We start from the raw sequence: 13,115 nt of genomic DNA, 5'->3' as shown, positions 1-13,115 counted from the left end.
GTCCTGAAAACTTGAAAACAGTGCTCCATAAAATGTTAAATCAGTTAGATGAGAGACATGACGAGAGAAAGTCGCAGATCTCTCATGACAACAGCAACTACGACAAATTCAAATGGCTCTGATCACTATGGGACTTAACTGCTGTGGTCATCAGTCCCCTAGAACTTAGAACTACTTAAACCTAACCTAAGGACATCACACACATCCATGACCGAGGCAGGATTCGAACCTGCGACCATAGCGGTCGCGCGGTTCCAGACTGTAGTGCCTAGAACCGCTCGGCCACTCCGGCCGGCCAACTACGACAGATTCATCTGGTATCGTCAGATCGCTCTTCTTAAGCTCAGTCAATTCCCCATCCGCTCAGAATCCGACAATAAATTGTACTCGTCCGTGTGAAATTTATTATAATGGCCTTCAATACTAAACTTCCGTTGACCAGCGAGAATACTGCCACATATTAAACATTTCGAATTTTCACGTTTTTGCACAAAGAAAAAATGATTTTCCCATTACTTTTTAAAAGACAGCAAATCTCCACTTCTCCGTTTCTTGAAATACAACGCTCACTACATAGTGCTCGCTTCGCATCAACGTCCGCAGCTTAGCCTGGCACTACACTGCCGCAACCTGCCGGCTGTCGCCACAGCCCCGGTCGACGCCTGCACGCGAGCAGCACACGTGCAGCGCTGTGCGCTCATGAGCCGCGTGCAACGTTTGCCCGCCCCTGCTCTAAGGGATTCAAAAAATGGTTCAAATGGCTCTGAGCACTATGGGACTCAACTGCTGAGGTCATTAGTCCCCTAGAACTTAGAACTAGTTAAACCTAACTAACCTAAGGACATCACAATCCATGCCCGAGGCAGGATTCGAACCTGCGACCGTAGCGGCCTTGCGGTTCCAGACTGCAGCGCCTTTAACCGCACAGCCACTTCGGCCGGCAAGGGATTCAAATCGGGAGAGCGAGCATACTACGTCATGCGTGCAGTATCTGTCGTTTCCAAGAAAACATCATCCGCTCTTGCTCTGTGAGGTCGGGCATTATCATCCATCAGTACGAAGTCTGGGCCCACAGCACCGCGCAGCAACCGCACGTGAGGTCCCGAGATCTCGTCGCGGTACCTGACAGCAGTTAAACCTTTCCGATTCACCCGCACAATTTCGTGAAGAGGTGTTCGAGTGGTCAACGTAGCCTGCCTACATCATTAAGGATCCTCCTCGATATCGATCCCTTTCCACAAATTCTGGATTTCAAAATCACGTTCCACTTTCCTTCAAGATGCGAATGCGTCGAGAATCATTCTCCAGACCAAATCGGGGCTCATCTGCTAAAACATCATTGGCCCGTTGTTCGACCATCTAGGTGGATATTGACTACTCCACTCTAGACGTTCGCTTCTGTCAAAGCGCATCAGAGGTACACATACATCAGGTCTCCGACAATAAACGCTACTATGCCGAAGCCTTCTGTATACTGTGTGTCTCGATACAACATCTCCAGGGGATGCTGCGATGTCAGATAGGTGCGTTTGATAGGTGCCCTGATGTCATTGTTGACGTGGTTGTTCATTGTCCGGAATGACATCTTTCGTGAAGAACGCGATTGTACGGACGTCTCTTGACATTTTGTATGATTACACTGTGAGTTACGTACAACACGGGGAAATAGCGATTTCTTGCTTTAATTTTGGACACCTGTGTAGATATACTCGATATTCTGTGATCTATTCATAACATCTACGAGAGTCACTCCAAAAGAAATGCACACTATTTTTTTTAAAAATTCGTCTTTTATTCTACATGTTTGAAAGTTTTACAGTGTGTAGATACATCCTTCAGGAACAATATTTTCATTTCTCCACATAATTTCCATCCCTCTCAACTGCCTTACGTCATCTTGGAACCAGCACCTGTATACCCGCACAGTAAAATTCTGCACCAACCTGTTGGAGCCACTGTTTGGCAGCGTGCACAAGGAAGTCCTCATCTTCAAACCTTGTTCAACGAAAAGAGTCTTTCAGTTTCCCAAAGAGGTGATAGTCACATGGAGCCAGGTCAGGACTGTAAGGCGGGTGTTTCAGTGTTGTCCATCCGAGTTTTGTGGTCGCTTCCATGGTTTTTTGACTGACATGTGGCCGTGCATTGTCGTGCAACTGCAAAACATCCTGCTTTTGCCGATGTGGTCGAACACGACTCAGTCGAGCTTGAAGTTTCTTCAGTGTCGTCACATATGCATCAGAATTTATGGTGGTTCCACTTGGCATGATGTTCACAAGCAAGAGTCCTTCGGAATCGAAAGACACCATAGCCATAACTTTTCCAGCAGGTGTGGTTTTGATTTTTTTTTTGTTCTTGGGTCAATTTGGATTACCCCCACTCCATTGATTGCCTCTTCGTCTCTGGCGAAAAAATGATGGAGCCATGGTTCATCACCTGTCAAAATTCTTCCAAGAAATTCATCTCCACCATTCTCCATCATATTCCAAAAGTTCGCTGCATACCGTTTTTCTCTTTTCTTTGTGAGCCACTCTCAACATCCTGGGAACCCACCTGGCACAAACCTTTTTTAACGCCAACCCTTTCAGTATTCTGCAAACACTTTCTTCCCCTATCCCAACATGACGTGACAATTCGTTCAAAAAAAGGTTCAAATGGCTCTGAGCACTATGCGACTTAACTGCTGAGGTCATCAGTCCCCTAGAACTTAGAACTACTTAAACCTAACCTAAGGACATCACACACATCCATGCCCGAGGCAGGATTCGAACCTGCGACCGTAGCGGTCGCACGGCTCCGGACTGTAGCGCCTAGAACCGCTCGGCCACTCCGGCCGGCGACAATTCGTTCACTGTGATGTCAGCAGTCACCAGTTCGTTAACTCTGCACATTGCCTGGAGTGTGTGCAGTACGAGGCCTGCGCTGCGAGGACAATCCTCAATATTGCCGTGCCCGCTTTCATCACGTAACCTGCTTGCCAACCGACTAAGTGTACTGCTATCGACCGCAGCACCTCCATACACCTTTTTCAACCTCTTGTGGATGTTTCCCATTGTCTCGTTTTCACATCACAGGAATTCTATGACAGCACGTTGCTTCTGAGGAACGTCAAGTATTGCAGCCATATCGAAGACATGCTGTGACGGCGCCACTCACGGGAATAGGTTGAACTAAGTTTGAAAACAAGCAGGAAGGATGTATCTACACACTGTAAAACTTTCTCATATGCAGAATGAAAACTGTATTTTTACAAAAATAGTGTGCATTTCTTTTGGAGTGCCTCCCTTGTAAATTCGTTTCTTGTCGAGTGAGAGTAATCATAGTACACGGAGAATTCGTTCACTATTAGACACTTCGTTGAGAAACACAGAGTGGCCAGTTTAGAGCCACATCAACTGTTCATAGACTATGGTGAAGCTTTCGATAAAGTACACAGGGAAGAAACGAAGAAAAGTTCCGTCAACAATGTGGTCATTAAAGAGGGAGTAAATACAGAAAAGCTACGGAAGACAATGATCTGCACATATTAAAGGTAGCAGGAAACATGTACCGAGGATCAAAAGCCGCCATTGCAGGAAACGGAAAATCTAAGACCACTACAAATTTGAGAGTAAGATAAGGATGCAGTTTTTCTCCGCTTCTTTTTAATATTTATATAGGCGACATGCTGAGGCAGGATAAGCAATTTAATAATTAGTCCATGATGCCGCTCTTCACCGATGATAAACTGTGATTGCTGTTTGCGAGCTCACATTTGAAAGACCTGCTCGTGTTTTATTCGCAATAGCTAAGTTATTTAATCTTTTAGTATGTTAGTATTTGTTATCAGAGGTTCTGCATTCAAGCTGATTAAGGGGCTCCGGAAAGGCTCAAAATCATGAAAAGTTCAATTTTTACTTTTTTGCGATTTCTGAATCTGCAGACTATTACCTTTTAATAGATATATAATTTATTCAATTCCGAAGACTACAACTATTTTTAAATCTTTTTTGAAATGCGTTCTACATGGGCGTGACCCACTGTGGCGCCGTTAAACTGCTGTCAAATGGTGTTATTATTAACGTCCGTGTTCATCAGGTACATTTTAGTGATGTGAGATAAAGTATGTGTTGTGGCTAACCTGTGATGGTTCAATATATATCGCTGGTGTGATTGTCGATTGTTTCGTGTTTATTTACTCTGTCGTTATCTCGAAAATATTCGTAATTAATTCTGTTTCTTGAGTCTCTGTTTTGTTGAAGTATAATAATGAGTAAAAGTAAAGTTATTAGAAATCCTCTGAAGGCTTTTAAGAAAAGGAGAAATGTTGGAAAGCCAAAGGTATGTGTTATTACTGTAAACAATAAAGACGATGAAAATCCCCAACATAGCTTGTGTCCCAAAGAAGAAGAGAGTTGGTGTAAATATAACAAAGGATTGCTAACTTGTGAAGTGTACACTCATAAGGATAGTCTGCCTCATGCAATAATGGAGGTGATAAAACCTATTTTCAGAGACTTAGCAGCACCTGAACTGTTGAAAAAGTGTATTCACGGAAAAACTCAAAACCCCAATGAAAGTGTAAATAGTGTTATATGGTCGAGAATCCCCAAGACTGTATTTGTTGGAATAGAAACACTTCACTTTGGTGTGTATTATGCTGTTGCGACTTTCAATGATGGCAACATTGTAAGGTGCAAGGTATTTAGAAATATGGGAATGAAGATAGGTTCTAACATGGTACGAGCGATGCTTGCTTTAGACAAGGAACGCCTTCGGGCTGCAGACAGGGCTGTAAAGAGTCTAGAAATACTAGCAAGAGTAAACAGGAGGAGGAACAAGAGGAAGCTGGAGGAGGAGTTTGCAGAGGATGAAGATAATCCATCCTATGGACCTGGAATGCACTAAAAAGTTAATCCAATCTTTGTCGCTCGATTCCCAAAACTTTTATTTTCTCATACTAATTACATGTTTTCTAAGGATCTTACAAACATATTTGTTTCAAACGTTCAGTAAGTGTTACACAGTACCTTCTGCATAATTTAACACAGCCTTTTTCCAAAAAAACTGTATATTTTTGAATATATAAATAAAAAATTGCAAAAAAATGTTGTGAATTTTCATTACAATTGAAAAAAAATCATCTTTAATAACTGAACTAAAATTTTGTAAAATCCCTGTGTTAAGTTGTAGCCCATATTCCAATAAATAATCTGTAAAAAGTTCAACTTCCTACCTCAAATACTTTGTGAGGAAAGATGTAATTTATAAGCGTTATTTTAACATTGCAAGTATAGGGCGTTCCGGAGCCCCTTAAGTCGCAATGGTGAAAGTCAAACATTAGCAAAGGACTTTCATATGACGTGTTTTAGAATTTATCCATCATCAGATAGGCAGGAGCGATTACTGAAGATGGCTTTGGCGTTTCAAGCTGTAAGTGAAACAAACATTCGCAGACTAGTCTAGACTATAAATACAGATTATTGTAATAATAATTGTAATAATGCCTCCTGCATGATGTTACGTCAGATTTATATTATTGAAAGTAAAACATTCTCGAAAATCTCGGTATCGCTGGGACCGATCGATAACTTGCCAGTATCAATGTCAATAATAGATAAAAGTGGTCGAGATTGCCGATTCTCGGAATGGATAAACTGTTTATGTATATAATTAAGTTTGGATGGAGCACTCAGTGCCTGAATGGTACTCGCATTTGGCCATCTTATTAAGACTTTTTTAAGAGCGCTGCATATACGGAAATGCCAACGAGGACAACGTGCTTCTTCACTGTAGTTTTATTTCTAACAATTTGCATAATGCGCTGCTTTTTACCAACTAATAGGACGACTTAGCATGAGGTTCCAATTCACGATGAACAGGTTGTGTAACAAACATTTCTGAAGACCAGAAGATGACAGCAGCGCCTGTCGAAACCGGCAATCGGAAATAAAAAAGTACTTATGCTATCTTGGTTACAAAAAGTTTTTTTAGTAACAAGGGGGGGCGGGGGGTTGCCTTTCAAATATAAGTTGATGTAGGTTAAGATCCCACGTATCACACCCTGCAGCCATTCAACCTGGTCGACCATCGTTTACAAGTAATTGACGAAAAAAATTTCGAAATTTTGCGTGATTCTCAGTAAGGTTAGAAAAGTCAGTTTACATAGTCTGGTTGCGTGGTATATAGGATACGATAATAGCTTCACGTGATGGTGACGTCGAATATCGTCAGGTAAAATAAAAGTTTTTATTTTTAAATCCTTATCGAAATTACGTTGATCATTATTTTTATTCAGTTAGTTTGAACGTAATTTTTTATTTTTATTTCTTTGTCACATTATGTTAATCACCATATAAACTACTTTCATTTGTTTCATTTTTTCTATGTATCATTCTTTTTCCCAATCTGAATTTTTGTGAATATGAAATGAATTATATTTATCTATCATAATATTCAGTTATTTGAAAATTACGATCTATAAATTAAAATACAAAAGACCAAATAATCTGCTTGTCTTGACTGTGTAGTGGTGTGAAAAACGTACTTCTCTTTGCCGGATGTGTAACTTTTTGCGTGTTAATCGTCATGCAAACATTTAAAGCATAACCTAAATACCTATTGTATTATGGACAAAATGATGCAGATGAAAATTTATTTGAAAGAAGGGCTTATAAGTAAAGAAATTGAAACAAAATGAGAAACAGATATAATGAAAGCCATAATGTGAATGAAGAACCAGGATGATGAAACGAAAGAGAACAAATCGAATTTAATACTTAAAATTAATGAAAAACACATGGCCAAAGATTTCAAGGGGAAAAAGAATGACAGGAAGAAAAATGAGAGCAAATGAAGAAGCTGGCGTATGATTAAAATGATGTGAGAAAGGAATGGAAATAAAAAATTACATTTAGATCAATTAATTGAATAAAAATGATGATCAAAGTCATTTTGATAAACATTTAAAAATAAAAAAAACCAATTTACTGCACTTGACGAGATTCGAACCCATAATCTCCTGTATGTATAGCTACTACCCTATCCACTATACCGCGCTACCAAACCGTTCAATACAACTTTTTTAACGCTATTGAGTTTCACACAAAATTCTGAATTTTTTTTTCGTCAATTAAACGCGAATGAGGGCCCACCAGTATGGATGGCTGCAGTGTGTGATACCTGGGTCTTAACTTATATAACCGTATAGAGGGTGTCAAAAAGTCAAGCCCACCGGTGGGTACCTCTACGTAACTTGTATAAAATTATGTCAGTGTGAACCATGGCATATGGAAGTGCGTTTCGTATCCCCTACGACTGCAAACATGTTGGACGGTTTCACAGCACCAGTGATCGTCAGACTCTTTTGCTCAAGAGCCAATACTGGCATTATGGAGCAGCACCTCAGGCCACATATGTATAGGTATTATATACAGTGTCAGTCACTAACTATTGACACCTAGAATAACTGGGACAAATGTTGCATGGGACAACGGGGGCCGTAATACGACGTTGGTTTCTTGTTCTAGGTGGGGTCGCTTCAGAGATATGGTCAACTTTGTCTTTTTAAATGGGATGCAGTAGTTTGGTACTTATTTTCTAATAGCGGCTATTGAGACGAATCCAATGATGTGTAACAGTAAGGTTTTTGAAGGTCATCGAATGACACAAAGGTGGCATGAACGTCCATTTACAGAAGGTGTCCGAAGTGATGACAATTGGTATCAATGCAGTGCTGCAATCTTCTTATCATGGACTGAGTGGTATTCCTTATCACTTCGGCACTTATCGAAGCACATGCTCCGACAATTCTCTCTCGTATACCGTACAAATAGTAAATATTCACCGAATACGGCGCATCCATCTAACGTGCCATTGACATGTAAACGCCATTCGACAGTTTCGCAATACTACACTAATAGGATCGGTAAGACTAGCATCGTCGAATCAAGCGAATGTGAATGATATATTCCTTCGATATGCTTCTCATTTACGGAAAATGCCAACGAAATTCAGTGAGAGCTAGAGACTTAATACTCTGAAAAATATCCTCAACGTACTCACCCTACACGTCGTACATGTAAATACACTCCAGGAAATTGAAATAAGAACACCGTGAATTCATTGTCCCAGGAAGGGGAAACTTTATTGACACATTCCTGGGGTCAGATACATCACATGATCACACTGACAGAACCACAGGCACATAGACACAGGCAACAGAGCATGCACAATGTCGGCACTAGTACAGTGTATATCTACCTTTCGCAGCAATGCAGGCTGCTATTCTCCCATGGAGACGATCGTAGAGGTGCTGGATGTAGTCCTGTGGAACGGCTTGCCATGCCATTTCCACCTGGCGCGTCAGTTGGACCAGCGTTCGTGCTGGACGTGCAGACCGCGTGAGACGACGCTTCATCCAGTCCCAAACATGCTCAATGGGGGACAGATCCGGAGATCTTGCTGGCCAGGGTAGTTGACTTACACCTTCTAGAGCACGATGGGTGGCACGGGATACATGCGGACGTGCATTGTCCTGTTGGAACAGCAAGTTCCCTTGCCGGTCTAGGAATGGTAGAACGATGGGTTCGATGACGGTTTGGATGTACCGTGCACTATTCAGTGTCCCCTCGACGATCACCAGTGGTGTACGGCCAGTGTAGGAGATCGCTCCCCACACCATGATGCCGGGTGTTGGCCCTGTGTGCCTCGGTCGTATGCAGTACTGATTGTGGCGCTCACCTGCACGGCGCCAAACACGCATACGACCATCATTGGCACCAAGGCAGAAGCGACTCTCATCGCTGAAGACGACACGTCTCCATTCGTCCCTCCATTCACGCCTGTCGCGACACCACTGGAGGCGGGCTGCACGATGTTGGGGCGTGAGCGGAAGACGGCCTAACGGTGTGCGGGACCGTAGCCCAGCTTCATGGAGACGGTTGCGAATGGTCCTCGCCGATACCCCAGGAGCAACAGTGTCCCAAATTTGCTGGGAAGTGGCGGTGCGGTCCCCTACGGCACTGCGTAGGATCCTACGGTCTTGGCGTGCATCCGTGCGTCGCTGCGGTCCGGTCCCAGGTCGACGGGCACGTGCACCTTCCGCCGACCACTGGCGACAACATCGATGTATTGTGGAGACCTCACGCCCCACGTGTTGAGCAATTCGGCGGTACGTCCACCCGGCCTCCCGCATGCCCACTATACGCCCTCGCTCAAAGTCCGTCAACTGCACATACGGTTCACGTCCACGCTGTCGCGGCATGCTACCAGTGTTAAAGACTGCGATGGAGCTCCGTATGCCACGGCAAACTGGCTGACACTGACGGCGGCGGTGCACAAATGCTGCGCAGCTAGCGCCATTCGACGGCCAACACCGCGGTTCCTGGTGTGTCCGCTGTGCCGTGCGTGTGATCATTGCTTGTACAGCCCTCTCGCAGTGTCCGGAGCAAGTATGGTGGGTCTGACACACCGGTGTCAATGTGTTCTTTTTTCCATTTCCAGGAGTGTATGTGTATGATAAAGTGAGAACAACTGTATCTTTAAAGCATCGGAAACATATCCGGCAAAGGAAAACTACTAACGAGGAAACGGAAATTGGTACTCTTGCCACTGTGGTTCGAGATCCTTGTATTAATTAGCGTCAAATCACAAGGGAATCTGGCATGGGCCAGAGTAGTGTTGTTCGTGTTCTGCATCGCCATAGACATCATCCTTACCACATCAGTCTCCACCAAGAATTACCGGGAACGGATTGCATGCGTCGCATTGAATTCTGCCGATGGGCTCAACTTCAGATTCAGAGGGATGACACATTTATTAATTTGATTTTATTTACTGACGAGGCTACATTCACAAACCATGGAAATGTTAATTTGCATAACATGGATTATTGGTCAACTGAAAATCCATGTTGGCTGCGGCAAGTTGCTCACCAAAAACCGTGGTCGGTGAATGTATGGTGTGGGATTCTGGGGAACAGAACTATAGGCCCCTATTTCATCGAAGGAAACCTTAATGGTAGGAAGTACACCACATTCCTGCAAGAAACAGTAAGTCTGTTATTGGAAGAAATACGTTTAGAAACAGGGAACGGAATGTTGTATCAACACGATGGGTGTCCGGCACATTTTTCGCGGATGTCAAGAAATGAGTTGCAGAGACAATTCCCAAATCGTTGGATTGGACGCGGACGAGATGTGTCGTGGCCGGCTCGTTTGCCAGACTTGACGCCTCTGTATTTTTTCTTGTGGGGATTCGTAAAAGACATTGTTTATAAAGACGTTCCAACTACACCTGAAGATATGCGAGAGAGAATTGTCAGAGCATGTGCTTCGATGTGGCGAAGTGAGAAGGAATACCACTCAGTCTATGATAAGAAGATTGCAGCACTGTATTGATACCAATACTTCGGACACCTTCCATAAATGGACGTTCGTGCCACCTTTGTGGCCTTCAGAGACCTTAGTGTTCAAACTATAGCATCCCATTTAAAAAAGCAAAGTTGATCTTCATATCTCTGAAGCGACCCCACCTAGCAACAAAACACCAACGTCATATTATGGCCCCGCTGTCCCATGCAACTTTTGTCCCACATACTTTTCAGCTCCTACCATACTTTCGGAACCGCGAGACCACAGCGGTCGCAGGTTCGAATCCTGCCTCGGGCATGGATGTGTGTGTTGTCCTTAGGTTAGTTAGGTTTAAGTAGTTCTAAGATCTAGGGGACTGATGACCTCAGAAGTTAAGTCCCATAGTGCTCAGAGACACTTGAACAACAGCCACCATACTTTCGGAGTTATTCTTGGTGGTAATGAGTAGAGTGTACTGAACAACATACATTAGCATTTACTTCATTTTCGGTCTAATAGTTATAGCTAGAGTTATTCTTGGTGGTAATGAGTAGAGTGTACTGAACAACATACATTAGCATTTACTTCATTTTCGGTCTAATAGTTATAGCTATTAGGATTAGAATGTTTTAGGCTGGTTAGCATCTCTAAGTACATGTCGTAAGGGGAGCTATTACTGCTTATTTTCTGCTGGGCAGCGGGTCAGGTGTTGAAGTGTGGATACATGGAGACAAAACGACGAGTCTGTAGTGACAGGTGTAGTCCACTCAGTAGTGCAGTTTTGATCATGCAAAACAGCATCAGGTTGTAAAGTCTGTGACGTGTTTGTGGGAAGACAGTTCATGCACGCAGCAAAAACAACCAACTTACTGGTGTGTGTACATACAGGGTGTTTCAAAAATGACCGGTATATTTGAAACGGCAATAAAAACGAAACGAGCAGCGATAGAAATACACCGTTTGTTGCAATATGCTTGGGACAACAGTACATTTTCAGGAAGACAAACTTTCGAAATTACAGTAGTTACAATTTTCAACAACAGATGGCGCTGCGGTCTGGGAAACTCTATAGTACGATATTTTCCACATATCCACCATGCGTAGCAATAATATGGCGTAGTCTCTGAATGAAATTACCCGAAACCTTTGACAACGTGTCTGGCGGAATGGCTTCACATGCAGATGAGATGTACTGCTTCAGCTGTTCAATTGTTTCTGGATTCTGGCGGTACACCTGGTCTTTCAAGTGTCCCCACAGAAAGAAGTCACAGGGGCTCATGTCTGACGAATAGGAAGGCCAATCCACGCCGCCTCCTGTATGTTTCGGATAGCCCAAAGCAATCACACGATCATCGAAATATTCATTCAGGAAATTAAAGACGTCGGCCGTGCGATGTGGCCGGGCACCATCTTGCATAAACCAAGAGGTGTTCCCAGTGTCGTCTAAGGCAGTTTGTACCGCCACAAATTCACGAAGAATGTCCAGATAGCGTGATGCAGTAATCGTTTCGGATCTGAAAAATGGGCCAATGATTCCTTTGGCAGAAATGGCGGCCCAGACCAGTACTTTTTGAGGATGCAGGGACGATGGGACTGCAACATGGGGCTTTTCGGTTCCCCATATGCGCCAGTTCTGTTTATTGACGAAGCCGTCCAGGTAAAAATAAGCTTCGTCAGTAAACCAAATGCTGCCCACATGCATATCGCCGTCATCAATCCTGTGCACTATATCGTTAGCGAATGTCTCTCGTGCAGCAATGGTAGCGGCGCTGAGGGGTTGCCGCGTTTGAATTTTGTATGGATAGAGGTGTAAACTCTGGCGCATGAGACGATACGTGGACGTTGGCGTCATTTGGACCGCAGCTGCAACACGGCGAACGGAAACCCGAGGCCGCTGTTGGATCACTTGCTGCACTAGCTGCGCGTTGCCCTCTGTGGTTGCCGTACGCGGTCGCCCTACCTTTCCAGCACGTTCATCCGTCACGTTCCCAGTCCGTTGAAATTTTTCAAACAGATCCTTTATTGTATCGCTTTTCGGTCCTTTGGTTACATTAAACCTCCGTTGAAAACTTCGTCTTGTTGCAACAACACTGTGTTCTAGGCGGTGGAATTCCAACACCAGAAAAATCCTCTGTTCTAAGGAATAAACCATGTTGTCTACAGCACACTTGCACGTTGTGAACAGCTCACGCTTACAGCAGAAAGACGACGTACAGAATGGCGCACCCACAGACTGCGTTGTCTTCTATATCTTTCACATCACTTGCAGCGCCATCTGTTGTTGAAAATTGGAACTACTGTAATTTCGAAAGTTTGTCCGCCTGAAAATGTATTGTTGTCCCAAGCATATTGCAACAAACGGTGTATTTCTATCGCTGCTCGTTTAGTTTTTATTGCCGTTTCAAATATACCGGTCATTTTTGAAACACCCTGTATTTAGGTATCATATTTAAAAAAGAACAAATATCAGATAAAGGGATAATCGGTGGCTGTCACCACGTCTGTAGTGAGTGACAGGATGGGAACTGGGGTTGGAACGAAGGCAATCTCGTATGGACGAGGCGGTTAAGGGGACCGTTCGTGTTGAGCGGTAAGTCTGGGTTCGACACTAGTTTTCGCCTGCTACCATTGATACACTTCAACGCCAAGATGCGGCTAACGTCATTGAAACCCTCGAGCGACCTTGTTATTGATTGTTAACCTAGATAAATTAGCACGTCGTGAATGTTTTACAGATGAGATATTGTAAAGGTGCGATAAGATGGCTGCCGGCTCCCAGGCCCAAAG

At 43.6% G+C, this 13,115-nt stretch overlaps 1 protein-coding gene across 1 annotated transcript in view; it reads left to right on the top strand.

Annotated features, from left to right (window-relative positions):
• LOC126209900 (uncharacterized) overlaps window positions 1–13,115 on the top strand; it is a 148,121-nt gene that overhangs the window by 22,013 nt on the left and 112,993 nt on the right. Inside the window, exon 2 of the mRNA XM_049939022.1 lies at window positions 10,028–10,072. Coding sequence (XP_049794979.1) covers window positions 10,028–10,072 — 45 coding nt within the window. The remainder of the gene's footprint in view (window positions 1–10,027; window positions 10,073–13,115) is intronic.

The sequence above is a fragment of the Schistocerca nitens genome, chromosome 10 (assembly GCF_023898315.1).
Source record: "Schistocerca nitens isolate TAMUIC-IGC-003100 chromosome 10, iqSchNite1.1, whole genome shotgun sequence".
NCBI lineage: Eukaryota > Metazoa > Arthropoda > Insecta > Orthoptera > Acrididae > Schistocerca > Schistocerca nitens.
Note: the sequence above shows the minus strand (reverse complement) of the source record. Positions and strands in the feature narration are given on the sequence as shown.